Source organism: Mauremys mutica, chromosome 3, assembly GCF_020497125.1.
Source record: "Mauremys mutica isolate MM-2020 ecotype Southern chromosome 3, ASM2049712v1, whole genome shotgun sequence".
Lineage (NCBI taxonomy): Eukaryota > Metazoa > Chordata > Testudines > Geoemydidae > Mauremys > Mauremys mutica.
In genome coordinates, this window is record NC_059074.1 from 56,432,863 (window position 1) to 56,456,763 (window position 23,901).

The following is a 23,901-nucleotide window of genomic DNA, read 5'->3' on the forward strand; positions in this document are numbered from 1 at the left end:
AACAGATATAACCTACCCACAGTTAGACCATCATCACAATTCACTACAAAAAGTGATGAATTCATTCTTTCTGTCATATTTCAATGATAGGTTTGTTCTTGTTTTGTTTTTGTTTAAGTAATGGTTGTTTCTTTATAACTTAATCCATAAACTGAAGATTATGTTCAACAATGTGGTTTATGATTTATGAAAATTATTCTGAACTTTTATTTTCTAAATTTTGTTTATTGCTATGAAGTTGAACATCTTTCTCGCTGTCTTTTCTCCCAATAATATGAAGAATATGTTGTATTCAGTTACTCAACGTAAAACGAGTAAAACTACTATGTTAAAATTTCCATAAGGAAACCTATTGCAAATAATCAATGTCATAGGGCTAAGACTCTAGATCTAATATAAAGGTGTTATCCCCATATCAGCTTGCTTGCTTGTTTGTTTGTTTGTTTATGTTATTTTACTTAGGGGATTAAGATGAAACTAGAGAGAGGGGAGTCCAAATTAACCTCTTATATAGCTGTACTTATCCAAAAAAAGAGAAGGAGGAGGGTCATATAGATTTTATTTCTTGTTTATTATCATTGTGCTAGGTATTACATCAGTTTCAGTAAATGAAATGTATGAATCTTGTACTGTCATAGGGTAATGAGGGTTCTCCTGGAAAGCCTGGATCACCTGGACCTCCAGTAAGTCATTTGTTTCATATTTTGAAGAATATATTTTGATAATTTACCTAAGGACGTCGTGGATTCTCCAAGTCCTTGAATCAACATTGGATGTCTATCTAAATCTAAAAGATATGCTATAGCTCAAGCCGAAGTGTATGGACTTGATCCAGGAGATCTTTGGGCAGTGTTGCGCAGAATGCAAGATTACATGATCATAATGGTCCCTTTGGGCCCAAACTCCTATTGACATCAGTAGCCAAGATTTCGCCCTATGAATCTCTGAAAATAATATGAGTACTTTTTTCTGTAAAGTGCTCTTCATAAAATATTTCTTTTTAAAAATACAAAATACAGAAAAATACAAAATGCTTTAAGAATATAACAGGCAGGCATGGAGAAAATATATTAAAACAATATGAGGTTTGAGGGGACAGATTCTTCCTTTATAAACCTAGAGTCAGGGTGTAGGCTACTTGTTCATGTTGTACATGGCATCTTGTACAGCCAATGGGTTGTAGTAGTATCTGACTGCATGACCATTCCCCTAGTCTGCTCCTTTTTTGTTCCTCACATCCACAACTGTGACTGTTCTGCTGCAGCCCACTGGTTTCACCAATAAAGTATATGAAAATTAAAGTAAAATAAAACCAGCCATATTTATTTACATTCATTTGTTTTGCATGATAAAACTTCACATTTTAAAGTCTTCTGAACTCAATAAATTTCTCTTTCATACTGAAAACACATTGTAGTTCAAGTGCAAATTGATCTGGGGATGGAAAAGGTGTGTATCATCTTTGGTCTTCACTTTGTCATTCTCCCTTTTCTTATGCATACATTTTATAAATCTCCATATATGAAAAAAGATTACATCCATATTTCCTTCCTTCACCTTAAACATCCTGTGAATAGAATTTGAAAAAATATAAATCTCTTTTCAGAAGCAAAAGTTTCATCCATTTGTATCTTGAATACACTTGAGTTAACTTGTGCCTTAGCAGTCAACAGGCTATAAACATTTAGCATAAACTGGTAGTTCAGCTATTGAATTTTATTGAATTCATAATTTTTCTTCTGAATTTATTAGTGTCTCATCTGTCAAATTTGAGCATTAATTCAAAGCTATAGTACAAGCCTCTATATTCTTGAAGTACTTGAAGCCTGACTCAAATGCTTTGTAGTTTTCATTTAAAATGTAACTTTTTAAGGTGATAAAAAAAAGAAATGTACAATACCTTGAATTCCTTTACCCACATCATTTGGCCAGTCACATAAATGGTTTGGCAATTTTATATAATAAAAATTATACAGTTACCTTAGGATTCATGAGCCTTCATTTTTATAAGCTGATAAAAAGCCCAATCCTCCATTCATCATACATCCCAAACTCTTAACTGACTTCACTGGAGTTTTTGCAGGACAGACTGTCACAGTTCGGAGCAGTTGCACCTATATTCCTTCTCTAGGGTCCCACAAGGGCACCCACTCATAGGCTTTCAGCAGCCCAGCCGCCACCACTCTGGGCATAGACACGTCTCTCTCCCCGGCAATTCCAGGTTCCCTGCCTACATAGTATTCCCCAGGAAAGTCAGACTGCCTAAACAGGCCTGCTTTACTTTTCTCCTCAGAGATGGTAAACAGGGTAATTGCCACAATTAAGTTGCCACACAGCTCTTTCTAAGCAAGTACGTTTATTTTAAGGAAAAGCGTTACAGAGAAAACATGTTAACAATAAAAGAACCTACTTACGTGCCAATAAACATACGAGAGATCACCCCCGGACTACAACAAGGGCTGTAGCCAGTGAATCATCTTTCGCATCCCACCAAGGGTTTATTCTATGGTCACAAGTTCATAACAGCAGTTAGCTCCGAACAAACACAAAGACTGGGCCATGTCCTTCCAAGGACTGGGGCCCCCCTTGGACAAAAGGTTCTGACCATTTGCTGGATCAGAAAGAATGCACTGAATCAGTTTAAAGTCTTTTCTTTATTGGCCCCTGGAGAATCTGGTTTGAACCAGTATTTGAGAACCTCTCTCCAGGGTGGTAGCCCTCTGGAGGTGTTACAACCTGAGTGAATTTGCTTAACCACCTCCCACTCCTCTTAGTTCCTGGAGAGCTGAGGCCCCCCTCCTCCATGGATTTACACACAGTCCCTGACCTACAAAGATAATAAACTGAATTCAGTAAGGTTTGTCCAGGATATTGCAGGTAGTTACCATATCTGTCACAAGACCCATTAACAGAAATGGTACTTTGGCTTTGTGTGTACTAACAATTCAAAGGATGAAAGGCTGTTTTTCCATTGATTTCACCTTCATAGTTGTGATATTTTTAAAAATATTTTCTGAATATTTTCATATTTTAAGGGTATGCCATACAATGAAAGGAATGGAATGAGCAGCTTATATAAGCTACAGGTATTTTTCTTTATTAAATGATTTAACATTTTTTTCCTAATTATTGCCTTATGAAACAAATGAATGTGGTTTTTTTTCCCCCAGGGAGGTGTAAGCGTTGCTACTTATCCTGGTCCGCCGGGCCCTCCTGTAAGTATTTAATAGATATTATCTGTAATATTTAGTTTAAAACATTTGCAGAAAGCTTCATATCTTGCATGCAGCTTGTCTGTTAGCTGGGTAATGGAAAACTTTACATTTGAAAAATAACAATAAACAATTCAAATAGGATGTGACTGATACACATTAATAATAAAACACACATTTCATAAGTATATGTAACAAACAGCCTAGCAGCAGAGGCGGCTCTAGACATTTTGCCGCCCCAAGTATGGAGGGTCTGCTGGTCCCGCGGCTTCGGCAGACCTCCCGCAGGCGTCCGCCAAAGCCGCGGGACCAGCGGACCCTCCGCAGGCAAGCCGCCGAAGGCACCCTGCCTCCCACCCTAGCAGCGACCGGCAGAGCACCCCCCGCGGCTTGCCACCCAGGCACGCGCTTGGCGCACTGGTGCTTGGAGCCCCCCTGCCTAGCAGACACTGGGAGAATGACTAAAATTTCAATATAAATATTGATAATTACAACCGTAGATTTTGCTGAATAGTACTTTACAAAATGCCAGTACCCTAATTAAAATTAATGGGACTACTCCTTTGAGTAAGTGCAGTTTAATATGAATATAGGTTGCAGAACTGGGCACAAAAATAATTTGACCTTGGACTATATATTGCATTAATGTAATAATTCTTAAAACATATAGTGCACTTTTTATCTTTAGAGGCAGTGTTGTTTAGTAGTGCATTAAATTTCATGCTGAAAATAAGGAACTCATTAATTCTAGTCTAGTGCTGTCACTGACTCGCTGCATAGCTTTGGACAAGTCTCTTAATTTCTCTGCCTCGGTTTCCCCATCTGTCTCTGGATGATGAGGAGAATGTGGGAGTCATATGGACTGAATGTATCCCTCCCCTCAATTTTCATGAGTTCCATAGGGGCTGCTGTCCTGGCTGAGAGCTCTGAAAGAGATCTGTCAGGCAGTGGTAACCTTTGCACTCCTGTGTGTCTAAGGTGGACTCTGTCTGCCCCATCCCTCTTACACATACACTTGGACTGTGGAGCCAGAGAGCCACATGGTTAGTGCCTTTGTGACGTTATAGCCATAGGCAGACTTCACCCCGGGCTTAATCATTTTGGCAGCTGTGTAAACCCTTTGTGGCCACTAATGAGGCACTGCTTTCCCCTTTGTGATACCATTTGCACTTCGTGGCATAGAATCAAGCCAGGCACAGAGATATGCCCTGCTCTGCACTATGGAATAACACACACTAGGATTTGACCCAGATTTAACAAAATAAGATGGCTGCTAGTAGTGATTCTGAATACACTACTACTCTACCGTTCTATTATAATTGTTATATATTTTTATTATGGTAGTGTTAAAGACACCACATTCTTGTCTAATTGTGGTCAGTTATTTTCTAATACCTTTGTTAATCATTCTTTGCAGGGTCCAAAAGGTGATCCTGGCACAATGGTATGTATATTTTATTGGAATGTGTCATTTCAGTCATACTGACAAGTGTATCTTCATGAGTTTGGATGTGGGGATGATGAGGAGAAGGAGCGGGAGGACTACTAGGGAACTGAGGACTTCATAGGTCATTAGAAGAGCCCTCCCAAAAGCTCAAAGTATGGTCCTAGCCATGTGAGTGGGACAATACAGGAAGCTGAGCAGGAAATTACTGTATCAATACATTTAAGAAAACTTGTTTTATAACCAAGGCTAGAGAAATGTACAGCTCCAGGTCAATAGATTTCTTTTTACAGCTGTTAATATTATGTTCAGTGATACATTATATAAGGTGTCTGTGGATTTTGTTCTCTGTTTAGTAATCTAGAGAGGCATTTAAGTATGAAAAATTTGTATTATTTCATTATCTTTGAAAAATCATGGCGATCGGGGGAGGTCCTGGATGACTGGAAAAAAGCTAATGTAGTGCCCATCTTTAAAAAAGGGAAGAAGGAAGATCCAGGGAACTACAGGCCAGTCAGTCTCACCTCAGTCCCTGGAAAAATCATAGAACAGGTCCTCAAGGAATCAATCCTGAACCACTTAAAGGAGGGGAAAGTGATCAGGAACAGTCAGCATGGATTCACCAAGGGCAAGTCATGCCTGACTAACCTAATTGCCTTCTATGACGAGATAACCGGCTCTGTGGATGAGGGGAAAGCAGTGGATGTACTATTTCTGGACTTTAGCAAAGCTTTTGATACAGTCTCCCACAGTATTCTTGCCAGCAAGTTAAAGAAGTATGGGCTGGATGAATGGACGGTAAGGTGGATAGAAAACTGGCTAGATGGTCGGGCTCAATGGGTAGTGATCAATGGTTCCATGTCTAGTTGGCAGCCGGTATCAAGTGGAGTGCCCCAAGGGTCGGTGCTGGGGCCGGTTTTATTCAATATCTTCATTAACGATCTGGAGGATGGTGTGGACTGCACCCTTAGCAAGTTTGCAGATGACACTAAACTGGGAGGAGTGGTTGATATGCAGGAGGGTAGGGATAGGATACAGAGGGACCTAGACAAATTAGAGGATTGGGCCAAAAGAAATATGATGAGGTTCAACAAGGACAAGTGCAGAGTCCTGCACTTAGGACGGAAGAATCCCATGCACTGCTACAGACTAGGGACCGAATGGCTGGGCAGCAGTTCTGCAGAAAAGGACCTAGGGGTTACGGTGGACGAAAAGCTGAATATGAGTCAACAGTGTGCCCTTGTTGCCAAGAAGGCTAATGGCATTTTGGGTTATATAAGTAGGGGCATTTCCAGCAGATCGAGGGATGTGATCGTTCCCCTCTACTCAGCACTGGTGAGGCCTCATTTGGAGTACTGTGTCCAGTTTTGGGCCCCACACTACAAGAAGGATGTGGATAAATTGGAGAGAGTCCAGCGGAGGGCAACAAAAATGATTAGGGGGCTGGAGCACATGACTTATGAGGAGAGGCTGAGGGAACTGGGATTGTTTAGTCTGCAGAAGAGAAGAATGAGGGGGGATTTGATAGCTGCTTTGAACTACCTGAAAGGGGGTTCCAAAGAGGATGGATCTAGACTGTTCTCAGTGGTAGAAGATGACAGAACAAGGAGTAATGGTCTCAAGTTGCAGAGGGGGAGGTTTAGGTTGGATATTAGGAAAAACTTTTTCAGTAGGGTGGTGAAGCACTGGAATGGGTTACCTAGGGAGGTAGTGGAATCTCCTTCCTTAGAGGTTTTTAAGGTCAGGCTTGACAAAGCCCTGGCTGGGATGATTTAGTTGGGTTTGGTCCTGCTTTGAGCAGGGGGTTGGACTAGATGACCTCCTGAGGTCCCTTCCAACCCTGAGATTCTATGATTCTATGAGATTAAATCACTACCTGAAGTAGGCCCAGTAGAAATAAAGATGGAAAATGTTTTAATTTTGAGCCCAGTGCAGTAACACGTAAAGTTGAAATTGCTCATAGGGGGTGATCACATTGTACCAGCATTTAGCAACCAGAAGACTATGTTTTCTTAAGGAACAGTGTAATGAGGGATTAATGCTCAAAAGTATTTAGAATATGATTGGGCTGTCTGTAGCTGCCAAGAAGTTGATGATAATTGGAGCCACAGTACATCTCAATTGTATAGCTTCACATTTAAAACCTATCGTAATAAAGCCGATTCATTGAATGCTTTGCTGTTTCTCTTCAAAGATTGCAGTGTGCCCTTTTCACAAAAGCTTTATATTTCATATATTTACATTTTTGGAACAAATAGAAAAGCTTTGCAATGCCCAGGTTTTGGTAGATAACTGTTTGTACTTTGACACCATGAAATATTTTTTCAGTTTTAATATGAAATTTTTAAAGAGCCCGTAGGAAGCAAGTAGCTCCCAACCAAGATACATACATCTGCAATAACTGCCAAAGAGCATGCAAATTTCAGATTGGACTAGTCAGTCACATGAGACATTGAAAACCATCTACATCGTAGGCTGCAATTCCCACCATCTCTCGAAGAGGAAAGGATGCCAATTTATTTAACATAATGCAGTGGGTGCCATTAAAAACTGGACATTTACCACTCACAGCAGTTAAATCTACCACAGTCTAAGGAATGTCACAAATACCATGGTCATGGGGGACAAAGCAGCACAAACCCACATTTACAGAACTGCACCATTGCAGTAAAGGAGGCAAAATAACCCTTTCACAATCAACATGGCAGAATCATGGCCAGCAGAGCTATTTTGCATAGTGAACCAGCTAGTCAACCCAGACTGCCTATCCCAGACACAAGATCCCAGCATCAACTGCTATGAAGGGCTATCAGCATCCTTCACTGAAAAGTTCAATAGAATGTGTACAGAGCCCAACAGGAAAGAAAATTGTGTTATCCAGCCCACCACTCTGGCTGAGTTGGCCCCATAACACATGCTGAAGATCAAGAAGCCCTGCAAATGTCCTTTTTTTTTATAGTCAGTTTCCAAAAATGCCATCTTGCACCTCCAGCTTGCTAGAAAATGTCCCTTCCTTCCATATGAGGACCTGACCATGGTGATCCATGCATTTGTCACCACCAGGCTGGATTAACATAACTCATTATATCTAAAGCTGAATGTGAAGATGATGCAACGACTGCCTACCTTCTCCGTATCCCTGGTCACTTAGAACACATTACGCCTGTGCACAAGTCCTTCCACTGGACAGACTCAAGTCAGATGACATTTTAAGGTTTTGGTCCTCATTTTCAAAGTAATTAATGGATGAAGCCCCAGCTACATCAAAGACCAAATTTTGATATATGAACCCATGTGATATCTGCACTCCTTTAGTACAGTGCAGGTTACAAAGTGCAGGATGAAGTATGGAACAAAGCATTCTCTGTCGAGGGGCTCTTGGTAAGGAACAGTCTTTCAGAAGAGATTTGGCAAATCCAAAGTCTCACCATCTTTAGAAAAAAGCCTTTCCACGATGAGTAATTATTGGAATTTGAACACTCTTTCTATTCCCAAACCACTCTCAAGCCTCTAAATCCTCAGAAAATCTCTCTATCCCAAACAGAGTTCTGACCCCATTAAAGGGACAAGTTACAGAGATGCCATGAAATCCCCTTGGGATTTTGTTATTGATTTTACATGTAAAGCACTCAGATACTATGGTGATGGGCAGTAGTATAAAACTCCAAGATAGCTAGATAAATAGCTTGTTATGGTAAATGTCCTTTTTTTTTGGCACTCAATATTACTTGTCTGTAAAGCTGAATTACTATTCAGTAGTTGCTACATCATCTCACTCATTTTCTGGCTTTTCTTCCAAAGCTCATAGACTTAATGCTGGAGTGCTCCTGATCTACACATCCCTAGGGAGAATAGGCTTTACTTAGCAAACAGAGTTTTGCTCTGAAGCCTCTAGATGCATCTTTTTTTTTTACAGTCAAAAGGAGAATTCTAGAGTAACCTTGCAACCCATGTTACTTTTCTAATTGACAAGATATATTCAAACCCCTCCCTTTATTGACTGAAAGTGGTTTAGTGCTGACCTTGACCAAGTAGATAACCAGAGGGGATTCGCTCTGATTAGGTTTTTAATCAGAATTGAAACAATTAATCAGAAAATAAACATGTACTTGTTCTGGGAATAGTTCTAATTCTCAGGTCATAAAAACAACACATAGCAAAAGCTGTTCACTTAAAGTAAATACAATATTTAAATAATCTCGAGTTGAATGCTTTGCTTTTATTTGCTATATTACTATTTTTATGTCATTCAGCATGCAGAATTATTAATCTAAGCAACACTTTAAAAAAAACAGGGAGAACCAGGTCCAATGGGACTACCTGGACTAGAGGGATTTCCAGGAGAAAAGGTAAGTCTTTATTAAAGAAAAATATCCTCTCTTCTTTTCCATTGGTGTTGTTGCTTCTTTTGTATATCTACAGTGTTTATTGGCAGGGAAATGTTTCCTTCATTTAAGAGGCTACTCACTTGTTGATGGTGTCTATCTGCAGCAGAATGTTTCATGAAAGATTGAGTCTGCATATGTAGAAATGTTGCATGCCTACTGTATTTTCATTTTCTGTTTAAATCTAGGTCTACATAATACAATTCAATCAATGTAAAATTCCATTTTTTCAGGAATAACGAGTTGTGTGTAATCAGACTTCCATCCATTACCAGTCATTCATTCTATTCCATTAGTATTAGAGCAGCCACTTCGATTTTACTAAACAAGCTACTTCCTTGATTAATGCGATTAGAAGTGCAAAGCACTCCTTAGCAGAAGACACGAACCCTTTGATATGGCCCTAGATATGTTCACTGTTTTTTATTCCCCTTGACCAAACATCATCTTCCTCATCTAATGTAGTTATGCTGTCCATTATAAATGCATTTCTGAGGCAAAGATCCCACCTGATAGTGTAAGCCTCAGACTGACTGCATGCATGACTTCTACAAAGAAGGCTAGTTTAAATGAGACTAAAAATCTAGGTAAGCAAAGTGGACCAAATCCAGAGAGATGCTGAGCACCTGAAACTTCCAGTGGGCCCAGTCCTGCTCCCAATGAAGCTAAGGCAACTCTCTTGCCTTGTAGGATTTGACCTGCTATTTTTAAATATGTGGATTATAACCATTTTTGTTTTGCACTTCTTGTGTTATAATGAGTCTGTATCATAGAATCACAGAATATTAGGGTTGGAAGTGACCTCAGGAGGTCATCTAGTCCAACCCCCTGCTCAAAGCAGGACCAATCCCCAACTAAATTATCCCAGCCAGGGCTTTATCAAGCCGGGCCTTAAAAAGCTCTAAGGATGGAGATTCCACCACCTCCCTAGATAACTCATTCCAGTGCTTCACCACCCTCCTAGTGAAATAGTGTTACCTAATATCCAACCTAGACCTCCTCCACTGCAACTTGAGACCACTGCTCCTTCTTTTGTCATCTGCTACCACTGAGAACAGTCTACATCCATCCCCTTTGCAAGCCCCTTTCAGGTAGTTGAAAGCAGCTGTCAAATCCCTCCTCATTCTTCTCTTCTGCAGACTAAGCAATCCCAGTTCCCTCAACCTCTCCTCATAAGTCATGTGCTCCAGCCCCCTAATCATTTTTGTTGCCCTCTGCTGGACTCTTTCCAATCTTTCACGTCCCTCAATCTTCTGGCAATGCCCCTACTTATACAGCTCAAAATGCCGTTAGCCTTCTTGGCAACAAGGGCACACTGTTGACTCATATCCAGCTTCTTGTCCACTGTAACCTCTAGGTCCTTTTCTGCAGAATGCTGCCTAGCCATTCAGTCCCTAGTCTGTAGCAGTGCATTGGACTCTGCACTTGTCCTTGTTGAACCTCATCAGATTTCTTTTGGCCCAATCCTCTAATTTGTCTAGGTCCCTCTGTATCCTATACCTATCCTCCAGCATATCTACCACTCCTCCCAGTTTAGTGTCATCTGCAAACTTCCCCGGGGGGGCAGTCCACGCCATCCTCCAGATCATTAATAAATCATTGTGTATAACGATAATCATAATGAATCATTATGTAGCCCCTTCTTGAGAACATCTGACCCCCAAGCATGGTAGAGTTCACTTGCTCCTCCTTCCGGCTTTGTGTCCCAGTGTAGGACCAATGAGCACTGGGTTCTCTGGAATTCACGGGCTGATGGCAGGTCTCAGCCCTTAACCTGCTAGTCAGTGAAGCGAAACTGCATTCTCAGTACACAGTGTATCCAGCTAGTGGCCTGGTGAATAACTTCAAATGCAATGCTTGTGACTTCTAGGACATTACAAATTAAAAGCAACTGTAGACCAACCAAGTTTAAAAAGGAATAAACACATTATTAAAAGAAAGGATATGATTAATTTAGAAGACAGGAATTAGGTAAAGGGAAAAGGCAAGGAAACTGATTAATGAATGAACAGATTAAACCCCACTACCACAATCAGACTCTTCCTGAAATATATTCTTCTAATTAGCCAACACAGTCAAAATCCCACATAGACTATACAAATAAATAGGTGTGATCCCAGAGTCTGCCTGCAGGTCCCAAGTGGCTAGTGTGAGCTCTGTAGGGCTGACGGAACAGAGGTAAGTTGTGCAGTGAAATAATCATGTGGAGGATGCAGGCTTGACCACCGCTTATGTGCAGTGTGGTGTCACCCACCCCTTTGATTCCAGGTGAGTTTTCAATTGGCTGTGCACCCACAAACCAGGGCTTTCCTTACCCCTGGCATCCTTTTCTATCTATCTAGGTGATGTATCCCAAATATTCATTGTTAAAGATTCAAGGTAGATCCCTCATTGGGTGGAGCAGATCCCAGGTGGCTCCAACCCTGCCTTTCCCTTGTTTTACAGGGCAAGGGAGGCCTAATGAGTGAGGCTGGCAAACAATCTTCTCCCTATGAAGTCTTCTTTCCCTCTTGGGTTTTGCTTGGTTATTGGCTGGGTGGAAAAAGTGGCTTTGTTTCACAGACACTTAGGGGAGATGGAACATCCTCTGGGAAACTGGGTGTTTCCCATTGGCCAGGCCCTTGTGGCTGACAGGAAAACTGGAGGTTTTTTGCCTGCTCTATGAAGAGCAACCCAGGAGGTCTATCTCATACCTGGGCTAGCAGCCAGTAACCAACCGCTGACTCCCATCCCTTGAGCACAGTGCCTGTCCATGAGCAGGACATGGATGGGCAGCCTCTGCCATTTGGAAGTGGTTGTAGCCTGCAGGTGGCTGTCCAGGCATTTCAGTCAGGCCTCTAGCCTGGTGACGCCTCTTCTCTGTCCCAATTCCTGGTGCTGGTTGTGGTCTCATGCACACGCTAAGACAAGCTGTTTCAGTTGTTGCAGTCTCAGTGTCTGCACTACTCTCCATCTGTGAGAGCTCCTGGGAGCTGCCTTTCTGAAGCCCCCAAAATGGCAAGAGGCTACATGTATTTTATCTGTTGTCTGCACCAAATGAAATGCCCAAAAGACTTTGAGATCTACCATCTAGTTAATGTCAATCTCTACTGTAGTATGTTATTCATGCATTTTTGATCTGAGGGTCTCAAAACTCATTAAAGACAATTAATTTGTTCACACAGTACCTTGTAATGTAGTTGTGTTACTTATTATCATCCTCAACCCTATTTTATATATGTTGAAACTGAGGCACCCTGAATCAAAGAAAAAATCTATGGTAAAGGCAGTAGTAGAACTAAGAACTCCTAATGCTCTTAGACTCCCTTCCTGTGTAATAGCAGGACACTGCATAAAGCTACAATGTTGGTATTAGTGCCAACTATTTTAAGATGACATGGAAGGAAAAGATGGTCATACAATACTGAATTATACTTTGTTAATTATGGTCACTGCCATGAGTATAAATGAGGGTTATTTGGAGATCTATGTGTTGGTCAGATACTTGACCCTGGTCCATTTTAAAGCATTTTAACATTAACTTTCACCGGAATATCCCTTTGATTGAACATAAGGGCAAATATACATGACATTACAGACAGGGAACTAAAACAGAAAAGGTTATGTTACTTACTCAATGCCAAAAAGAGTCAATGGCAGAACTAAATATAAGAATTCAAACAATCCTGCCTCTCCCATTCTATTTATATCTTCATTAACTAATACTGTTTGAAGACTCTGTGTCCTCATTTGTTGGAAATATTACAATGCTGTGGTATCTTTTCCTTAGGGAGATCAGGGACCTGCTGGTTCACCAGGAGCACCAGGGTTACCAGTGAGTATGTTCATGAAAGAAACAGCTTATTTCTTGGGAAAAGTTGAAAAAAATGCCAAAGCGCAAAAGATGCTCATCCACACTACTCATTACTATTTGTGGAGTAATGTTTGCTAGAAATTTTATAGACATGTATCAAGATGAAGCAACTTTTTTTCCCAGTTGGGGATACTAAATATCTCTTTGTATTTTAAGCTGTTTTCTGAGTAAGAGTTTTAGAGAAGCTCATACTAAGAAGCTGAAAAAAACTACAGAGCCGCCACTTGCATAAAGCTAATCCTTCATTCCTTATGCATCCAACACTTCTACAGCAGTCAGTAGGTCAGATCCTCAACTGGTGTAAATCACCATAGCTCTGTTGGTTTTGTTTCAAAAAGTACAGTTAGAATAAAAGAGAGTTATGTCCATTATATATTTCCTGTATTTATCAAATATCAGAAGGGAAAATATTTGTGGGGGGGTTTTTTGTTTGCTTCTTGTGAGTATACAAGCTGTTCATGTCATTCTTTTAAACTTCGGAAATACCTTCTTCAACATGCCCCTTCTTTATATGGTAAGTGGTAGGGGAGAAAGGAAGAACATGTGTGGTAGTAACTGTTTCAGCTAAGGCAGGGTATCAGAACTCTTTGCTGTAGATACAGAGTTAGTACAGGTCTAATCATGTGTTAGGAACTGATGAGTGACAAGATGGAGTTGAAAGTTAGATGAGTTGGAGGGTATGATAAGTTAGGCTCCTTAGCTTAAGCAGATGATGTCCTACAACGGACGGACACATTTAAATTGATGATACTCTTCACTACCTTGGAAAATGGGTGTAGTCAACTTGGACTTACAATAAATGCCAAGAGGAGGAAGTGGCTTCATTTTGGAACATGGATGATAAAATGTTGAAATGCAGCAGAGGAGTTGTAGAACAAGTGGAATCTTATGTGTACCCAAGAAGCTCGATCAGTGCCAACAGTTGCATCAAGGATGAGTTTAAAAGGGGATGTGCCTTAGCCACAAGTGCTGCACAGAAATTGGTGAAATCATGGACTGAAAAAAACATTACATTTGGTACCAAAATGAAAATGTATTAGACTAGTGTATTGACAGTATTACTCTATGGGCTGAAAGCAGCTGCCTTAAATGAAACAGACATCAGAATGCTGGAGGCCGTAAAGATGAGAGTTCTTTGAAAGGTGGCAGGTATAAAGTGGAATGATTTAAAGATATAGTCAGGAGAGTAGTTATGAAATCAGGGTAAGAGATTAGCCCCACAATTTAAAAGATGATGAGGGTGGGGACACTGCAGAAGGAAAATAGATGATAGGATGCCAAAGAAAGATCATCCAAACACAACCAGTGTCTGTAAAATCTGAAGGCCGACCACCCACTAGATAGTGGGATGTCATGTGCAGGGACATGAGCAGGCTGGGTGTAATGGAGCAACAAGTCATGGACAGGAAGGAATGGAGATGCTGTACTGCTCTCATGTCTGTATAGATTCTCTGAGATGAAAATAAGATGACTTGGAGAGTGATTTCACTTGGCTAAACTAAGCAGTATTTATTTTTGGACAAGGAATTGGATAAATATGAAACAAAAATAAACAACTGTGTTTTAAAGCATTTCTTACAAAATGCTTCTGAAAGGTCTCTGAAAGCATTTAGTGAAGTGTTAATTACATGATCATTTTGACCAAATAAGCATAATATTTTCTGTTTCATTTAAAGGAAATTGATATTTTAGGTCTGTTTATTTAGATCTTAAATGTTTCTCTTTGGTCTCCCTCCACAGGGAAAGACTGGATCTCCTGGACCACAGGGAATGCCAGGGGAACCAGTAAGTGCATGTTTGAACTCTGGCTTATTCTGTTGCCATTCCTACATATTAAATATAAAATGGAAGATGTTATATATTTGTGTGTGTTCTTCTCATTTAAGGGTGAAAGAGGCCCTGTAGGAGACATCGGCTTTCCGGGGCCAGAAGGGCAATCTGGAATACCAGTAAGTAGTTAACCACATACCTAGTGTCTCTGATAAGCGTAGGCTAGTGGTGGCTAACCCCTCCTGGCTGCCTGCACTGCTGTGACTATATTCTACTTTTAGTACACTTGCTCAAATATGTCTCCTTTAGCTTGGAATCACACACCTAGCTCCAAGTGTAGACACACCCTTCATGTGCTACACTCAGCCTTGTCAGAGATTACAAAATAAATAGATTTGACCCTGATAATATATGGATAGGTAACCTCAAATGAACATCTGATGCTGTAGAACCAGGCATTGGTCATGCAAGTCCAAGTTCATGCTGGATGAAGATTGGGATTGTCATGGGTAGTTATGTTATTGAATATGCCCTGAGGGCCCTTTGAATCTTGTTGACAAAAATGATCCCCTACAAGCTTTTTTGGAGTAGGGATGTTAATCCAAGAATTCATACAGTCTATAAAAGATGGCCTGCCCAAATTCCTAACTTCAGATGAGTAAAGAAATGTTTGATTCATAACTCTGTCATAACTCCTCTGTAGGCTGCCAGTGCAACATAGCAGCTGAAGCATTCTGCTCCCTGAGAGGTAGTTGTGAAGTGGTCAAGATACTGTTGCAGTTCACTATATTCTTCAAGGGCAGATTTTCAAAAGAACCCTGCACCTCCCATTTAATCTCCTAAATGAAGAGGTCAAATTTTCAAAAGGTGTCTTTACCCAGTATTTGCCATTATACTGAATGGGAACTGGTGTGTGTTGAGCAACTTTGAAAATCAAATTCATTTAATTAATAATAATAATAGTTATTTCTATTCTGGTAGTACCCAAGGGTCTCAGACAGGACCAGGAACCCATCCTGCTAGCTTCATCCTCTGGACACCGTAAAGATGGGTCACTATGCACCGTATTTAACTGTCTGGAGCAGTGACCTGTCCTTCTGTTTTTCAGTAAAGTACAATGCACACAAGTGACTCTTACTAAATAATAAATAAATAGCAATAGTTGTAATGTTATATGGAGTTAAAGGTGCTTAGGAGTAACAATAAAGTCAGTTTTGCCAAGCCCAAGCATTAAAAAAATCATGAGCTAGCCCCCCAAAAATGTTGAGATGGGCTTAAAAAACATGAATTTAAATATATATACATGCTTTGTGGGTTTTGAGTCTTGGGGTTCACTTGGGTCTTATTATTTTCTTATAATTGCTTGACTCTAGGAGCTGTGCTCCTAAGAAAACCACCAGATATCACAAGACTCTCAATAAAATTGCAAGAGTTAGCAACACTGTACAGTAGTTTTATGTAACATATTAATCTAATAATACCGTTGTCACGAATGGCTAATGCTGCATTTGTGCTCACGAGTCCAGGAACAGAGTGAGAGGTGCAGGTTCATTGAACATCTCTTTAAACCCTACAAATTCAGCCCTGAAGTAACAAACCTCTAATAGCAATATTAAAATTGCAGTCTAATGGGGGGGGAGTAATTGTAAAAATAGTGTGTGGGGGGTGGTGGTTTAGGGTTATATTTTCTTACTTTAACTTAGAAACAGATTTTATTCCTCTTGGCATTGCATTCAATACAAATATAAATGGATGAGCTGGCCTCCCTGTTACCTTAGCACCTCATTAACAAAATATTTTGAGCTAAGCTCTGATTCAGAATCTTTATTAGTGGTCAGGTTGGTAGAAAGAATATGGCTGGATTTTGAGAGCCTAGGCTGAGTCTGATGGGCTGGCATTTACAACTGAGAATATCGTTTTTTAAATTGGGCAATGTGGAAGTAAGTGAGCAAGGTTATAGAACCTGTATAGAACCTATACTTATTCTCCTTTACTTTCTTCCATGCCAAATTTACCCAGTTTAAAAACTGGTCTGAACATCTACACTTGTTAATGCAGCCCCAGAGCTGTAGTGGTGACTGCCATAGGGGGGAGGGATAGCTAAACCCAGGGTTGTGAGTTCAATCCTTGAGGAGGCCACTTAGGGATCTGGGGCAAAAATTGGTCCTGCTAGTGAAGGCAGGGGGCTGGACTCGACGACCTTTTGAGGTCCCTTCCAGTTCTAGGAGATTGGTATATCTCCAATTATTACTATATTACTTACTATTACTATTGCCACTACCCTGCTCCACCGGGGATAAAATTTAGGAGATCTCCAGAAAGAGAGAGAGATCTATTCCTCATCTCCCTCAGCCTGATCCCTCTCCCTGCCTCAATCAATTTACTGTATGAGCAAACGCATAGTCCTCCTGGAATTCCATTTACAGTGTGCAAGGGAAATGCTCTCCATGTACATACTCCTCAAATTCTTCCTTCTCAGCAGAACCACATTGGTTCTGCTGCATCTGGGGCCCCCCTGTGACTGTGTGGAGAGGGGTCTGGATTTATCACAAATGCAAGTCAAAAAATTCTGCATTATTTAGATCGATGGGCACTTAGGCTGGTTTATAGCTTTACCTTCAACTTCCCTTTTCATCTGTTCCCTGAAATGTTGCATCAATTAAGGGCCAATAGCTACAATAAGAGAAATGTGTGCCATATTTTAGTGAATGTGTAGCATTGGGAACATGCCCATTCAGTTCCATATCCATAGAACCTACTCTGACTTGCAGAATTCCAAATTCAGTTGTCTTTCAAAATGGCATCGTCATAGAATAACATGCTGACTAAGATGTTATTTTACCTATGTCCTCCTCAACTCCAATCTAGCATGTTGTAGCTGTGCAGTTTAAGCTCAAACTTACTTGTCTGTCACATCTTCCAGCTCTTTACACTTGACTTCAGCCATCACCAAAACACAAACCTCTGACTCAGCTATTTATCTTTCAAAATATTTATTAATGCCATCACAGATCACAGGGTTTTCCTTGCCTGTTTCTTATTTTTTAACGTACGTATTTACCTGCAGTTATAGTAAATTGTTAAAACATAGTTTTCTCTTTATAGGGAATAAATGGAAAAGATGGATTGCCAGGACCTCAGGTAGGAAAACATAATTTGCAATGTTAGTATATTTCATATTTCACAGATAATGTAACTGTTTTAATAAATGAATGTATAATCAAGTTGTTAAGCAAGGTATTTTACACTTTCAAAAACATTTATTTTCAGGGTCTGATGGGAAGAGCAGGTGACAGAGGTCCCAAAGGAGAACGTGTAAGTCTTGGTGTAATAATCCTTTCTAGTATATACCATTATTTAACTTTGCTCTTTGGAGAACATCCAGATGTCTGTCTAGTATACTTTTAAATCTTTGAGACAAAAGCAACAAAAAGTTTTTGTGAGAACTCGATTAAGTGTCAGCTTTTAGGTCTTGAGAAGCTCAGGGCCAGAGCCCCCTCCCCCGAGTTGGGGGACTAGAATTTTAAAGGAAAAAATTAGCATTTGTGAAGAGAAAAGGTTTGTAACATTTTTTCCTAGCAAAGATGGCCTTGACAATATAAATCAATCACTAGGGTGGAAAGGAACAAGCAGTGAAGCTCTACTGCAGCAATAGGCAGCTGAGGGAGCAATAAAGATTCCCCCCTCCACTCCCCAGGACTCCGGCATGCACATATGTTTTGTATAAAATGATTCAGTTAAGTTTGAGTCAGGAAGTCAAGAAATCATCTCACTTAGGCAGCCCGTGCATAGTAATGTGATTATGGGGCCCAGGAATCAGTTATATTTGGGGGAGGTGCAAAAAATTATTTTGCGGGCTTACCCAAAAATGCTAGTTCTGTCTCCATCAGCAGTTCTCCACTGTTAATAGATCTGTTCCTCAGAAATAAAGCCCCACAATTCAAATGTAACATCATCAACAACACATTTTAGTTGGAGAATCAGAAAATCCTGTCCCTAGGGTGGGAACAGTGAACTGCGACCACTGGGAGCTGCGGGGGGGCCGTGCCTGCAGACGGTCAATGTCAGCGAAATGTCTCGTGCCCCGCAATCAGATTACCCGGATGGGCTGCATGTGGCCCATGAGCAACAGGTTGCCCACCACTGCCCTATGGTAACTTGTGAGGAGGAACCCAAGATTATAGTGTGGAGAAAGAATGAAGTTTTTATCATTGTTAAAATAATTTCTACCTGTGTGGATTAACGTTTTGCAATTTGCTATTCCTGCCTTTAAAAATAAAGGACCCAAATGAAACTTATGAGCCATCTTCTTATTAAACATTCCACTATCTACAGTGTTATATTACTATACCTTGACCTTTACGATATTCTTTAATTTTGTTGACTCTCCATGCAATTAGTATCCATTGAGATAAAGATAAAGGAAAAGGCCACCCATACAAAGGTTGGACACTAAAACATACATTGGGTGCCCTTACAACTTTTCTGATTCTTTGAAAGTGTGAACCAGTTCTAGCAGTACTCAAATATAATTGGCGGGATGCTGAGCAGTGTGGCTTCCCCAGAAGCAACTTCTCTTCACCATTCTGCACAGTAGATGTTCCTGTGCTCCCTGCATTCTGCTACTAAGGATTAAGATGCTAAAAAGGGGTAGGAGAGGGGGTCATGGTCCTTGCTCCTCTCTCCACCAGAGTTGGACTCTGACACCTGGGGGAAAAATCAGTTCCATCCTAATGGATGGAATAGATTGTATACCTTTGCCCTCAAAAAAGCAATTATGCCTGCCTCTGCTGCTCTTCTTGGACACAACTTACCATTGTGTGGAAGAGCTGTACTTAAAACATTCGTTCACTTTTTAGAGATAATGATGGTTCCAGTGATACTTGCCATTTTAATTATAAAGAATCTCTCACAATCTTGTAAAACAGAAGGACCATGAATGCCCCAACTGTATTACTGTGTTTACAGAATGAGGATGAAATTAACCTCCTCTCTTGGAATCACTTTTTCAAATTCTGCAGTTGTTCTGCAAACACTAGTCCCATTGATGTCAGCTTAAGATTTGCATGGGGAACAATTGCAGAATGTACAATAGAAGTCTGCATTGCAGATAAGAGATCCGCAGTGCCAATTGGAGAGGAGAAATTTAGTTGGAGTTAGGTATTAAAGCCCTGCTCCTGTTAGAGAGATTGCAATGATAACAGAAAATAGCACAAGTCGGTCCATTCTTGCAACAGTGATTATACTGCCTCCCTTGATTTCTTTCATTCCTAGCCCCAATATACCTTTTCAGGTTGAAAGCAGCTGTAATGATTATAAAATAAGAGACGCATCAATCCTTGAAGGGCAGAATGAAAAGGAGAAAATGTTTATAGTGTTGATGATTTCATATCTAAGTCTTTGTAGAGTCCAGTTTGAGAAGGAATGGGACCAAGGTGGGTGCATGTAGGCTGTGATAACTGTACATACACCTTAGGTGATTAGACACTGCAATGATAGGTACTTTATAAATGGTATACAACTTGAGATGGCACTGGATTCCATTTGGGGTGCATCTACCATACATTCAAATCCTAATGACTAAGTCACTTCATTTGGCTCTGTCATTTGATTTGCCTCATGCACCGAGATTAGAGCCATGTTGGTATCCTGAGAAATAAAGAACTAGTTTAAAAAAAAGAAACGCTATTTCAGGACTTCAGTTATTTGTGGATGTTATGTTATTGGTAGAAATTCAGAATCACTTTTTTTTATTAAGTTATAATATGTCCAATCTAGTATTTTTAAATTGCTATGGTGGTATTAAAATATTGTAGACTCCTAGAAGTGCTTCTATCAGAGCAACTGTGCCCTGCAATAGAACCTTTGTCAAAGAGAAATCAGCATTTCTAAATTTTTTGGTGAAACCCTTATCCATGCTTAAACTACTAAATTCTAAACCAGTAAAATGGTAATTATACATACATTTGTGATATTGAAACTCTTAAATCAGGCTTCTTGTAAATCTACTTTATTTCAGGTTGCTATTTTGTTCATAGTCTAGTTTGAATTCATAATGGCAGCAAAGCAGAATTGGGTCTGTTGAAGTTTCTTCCGGGCCCAATTTCAATCTGAGAAAGAGAAATCATACTGATGGTTATTCTACTTCCCGCTTTCAATATTATACTCACTCCAGAACAGGATTTTCTCATCCGTTTCATTTTAGAATGCTTCTCTGGCATTCAGTTTGCCAAGGAAAGACTAGTACATGCAGTCTGATCCTTCAGTCCTTATTCAAGCAGAACTCCCATTAGAATCAGGAAGGAAGGAGCCCATTTTATGAAACATGTAGATCTGTATCTGGGGATGACATCAGGATCTTTCCCCTACTATGGATTTGTCAAGATGCTCCAGTCATTTCCTGTATGCTTTAGGAAGTCCGCAAGAGAGAAGCCCACTCCTATAAATCTTAGATGCTTCATACCTGGAGAAGGCACTCTTAGTCTCCACTGTCTGCAGAGCTCGTAAACTGCATCAGCACTGGGCTTCTTCAGCCACACCCTTCAAAGCAGGCAGCATCCTTTTCCTAGTCCCTTCCCCCCTTATAAGTTCCACAATGACTGAGACTAGGATGCCACTGGAACCTTCATTGCATTTATTATTTATTAGTAGTATTACTGTAGCATCTGGGCAACTAGTCATGGTTAAATCCTTGCACACCTTGCAAAGGTGAATTAGCTGAATTAAAACTATGTATGTGCAGCAAAGACTTCTTCAGATGTATTATATTTTTTCACCCAAAATATAATACGCATGCTCGGTAGACTTTTCCATGAGAACCTAAATGGCTGCAAATTAATGTGCTTCAGTAATACTGGCAGAGTAACTCTCTAAAAAACATCATGTTAATGTATTCTCTGAATACATATCTATAAGAGAATGTTATTGTGCCACTCTGATGTCTAGAATGTGCACTATTGTTAGCAGTTTGGGACCGGTTACATTGATATATTGGTTACAGGGTTGGGGATTCTTCTTTGAGTGTTCGCTCATGTCGATTCCATTCTAGGTATGCTCGCGCCCATGTGTGCAACCGTCAGAGATTTTTGCCTTAGCGGTACCCGTAGGGCTGGCTGTGGCACCCTCTAGAGTGCCGCGCTCATGCCGCGGCATATCAGGCACCGCTGGCCCACGCCCTCTCAGTTCCTTCTTGCTGCCCATGGTTGTCAGTCAGAGTGCCTCTCTTGCTTATCAAGAGCTAGCAGTTTTCTTCCCTTGGACTTTGTGCCTTCAGGCCTCTTGTACATAGTTGATAGTGTTAAGTGTTAAATAGTTAGGGTCCCAGCAGGGACCTTTCACCAAGACGGGCCTGCCCTGGGCTCCTGGGTTTAAGCCCTGCTCAGACTGCAGCAGGCCTATGCCTGTGAGTGACCCCCATAACAGCTGCCTTAAGTGCTTGGGGGAGTCACACATCAAGGAGCATTGCTGGATCTGCAAGAACTTTCGGTCCTGCACCCAAAAGGAGCAGGATATTCACCTCAGGGCTCTCCTCATGGAGTCCACCCTCCGTCCGGCTTCCGAGACTTTCACGCAGGCTGCACCAAGCGCCCCAGCGTTCTTGCGCAACCCACCACTGGCACCTGGCTCTTCTCGGCACCGTTCATCATTGCTTGTACTGAAGAGAAGGCTAAAAAGTGGTCTCTCGCACCGAGTAAGAAGGGCCAGGGGTCATCCAGCAAAGGACCTGGGCCTGCCTGCCAGCCTTCTCCAGAGCCGTGCAAGTGTGCCTCCATGACCAGGGTTCTTAGCCCCCTTAAAGGTCCACCATCAACTCCTGAGAGTGGTATGGGACCCACAATCTTACCTACATCATCATCCCAAGCCCAGGCACTGAGGGCACGCAGGTCTCCACCTGCTCCTATGATGTCTTCACTGCTGCAGGAACAGGCGAAGGCTCTCTGAGAAGGCAAGCCTGCCGTGAAGACCCCTGGCAGGGGAGCACCACAGGTCACCGGACAAGAAATGTCAATCTCCACTGCGTAGAGAATCCAGAGACAGGTCCCAATCTCATCGTTGGTCGCTCTGACTCTCCTCCCGGTCTCCTTGGCACTACTGTCTGGCACGGGATCAACGCTCCCCATACTATGTCCAACATCATTCACCATCTCAACGATCCCAATTGCTGGCACCATGGGAATGCTCCCCATCTTTTTCTGGTTTCCATGGCACCAGTCCCCCTGACGCTAATCTCCCTGGCACCAGGACCACACTCCCTGGTACAGTCACCGTCAATTAAGCCTGGCCAACGATCACCGCTAGCCATGACCAGTAAACAGACACAGGCATCGATGGCTCCTCCCTGGTTGCCAGACGTGGTTGCTCTGGCACAGAGGGGCTCAGTTCAGCCCATTGCCCCAGTCTCAGAAACAGGATTGGGCACCGGAGCCTGCTCCATCATCCACAGCACCACATTGGCAGCAAGGCCAGTGGCCAACACAGTTTCCGTATTCTGGAACATGGGGCATTCCAGTGATGATGATGCCCCCTTCGCATCGCTCCTCAGTAGCCACATTGGAACAGCGGTAGGCAGCCCCACCAGCACTGGTCCTGGTACCAGAAGCCCATTCTGAGGTCAGAGTAGAGCATCCCGTACCCAACCCTAAACCTCCCTCTCCAGTGGTGGCCAAGCCCTCAGTGCCTCCACCAGAGGCCAAGTCTTCCTCATCTTCCCCAGATGAGTTGGTCACAGGACCTTCCAGGGCTAGCCCCCTGTATGACTTTAGGGAGCATCAAGCCCTTCTGCGGTGGGTGGCTGAGAAGTTGGGGCTCAAGGTGCAAGAGATGACTGAGCAGGAGGACATCCTTTTCAATGTCCTCTTGGCCTCCACGCCTGCCCGGGTCGCCCTGCCTGTAGACAACGGGGACCTCAAGATTGCCAAGTTACTGTGGCAGACCCCATCCTCCATCCCGCTCACCTCAAAATGGGCCGAGAAAAAATATTTTGTGCTGGCCAAAGGTTTTGAGTATCTTTATACCCACCCACCCCCGGGGCTCGCTGGTTGTGTCTGCAGCCAATGAAAAGTACAAGCAAGTCCCCACTGCCTCCTCTCCCAAAAATAAAGAGGCCAAAAACCTCTATTTATTTGGCAGAAAAATTTATTCAACAGCCAGCCTACAATTCCGGGTGGCAAACCATCATGCCCTGCTGGACTGATATAATTTTGATCTTTGGGACAGTCTTAAAGAGTTTCAGGATTC

The 23,901-nt window shown here is 41.6% G+C and overlaps 1 protein-coding gene across 1 annotated transcript in view; it reads left to right on the top strand.

Moving 5' to 3' along the window:
* The window catches only part of COL19A1 (collagen type XIX alpha 1 chain), a 332,926-nt gene that overhangs the window by 278,240 nt on the left and 30,785 nt on the right, over nt 1-23,901 (top strand). Inside the window, 10 exon segments of the mRNA XM_045008597.1 lie at nt 639-683; nt 3,036-3,086; nt 3,171-3,215; nt 4,630-4,656; nt 8,952-9,005; nt 12,811-12,855; nt 14,635-14,679; nt 14,781-14,843; nt 17,770-17,805; nt 17,935-17,979. Of these exon segments, the coding sequence (XP_044864532.1) occupies nt 639-683; nt 3,036-3,086; nt 3,171-3,215; nt 4,630-4,656; nt 8,952-9,005; nt 12,811-12,855; nt 14,635-14,679; nt 14,781-14,843; nt 17,770-17,805; nt 17,935-17,979 (456 nt within the window).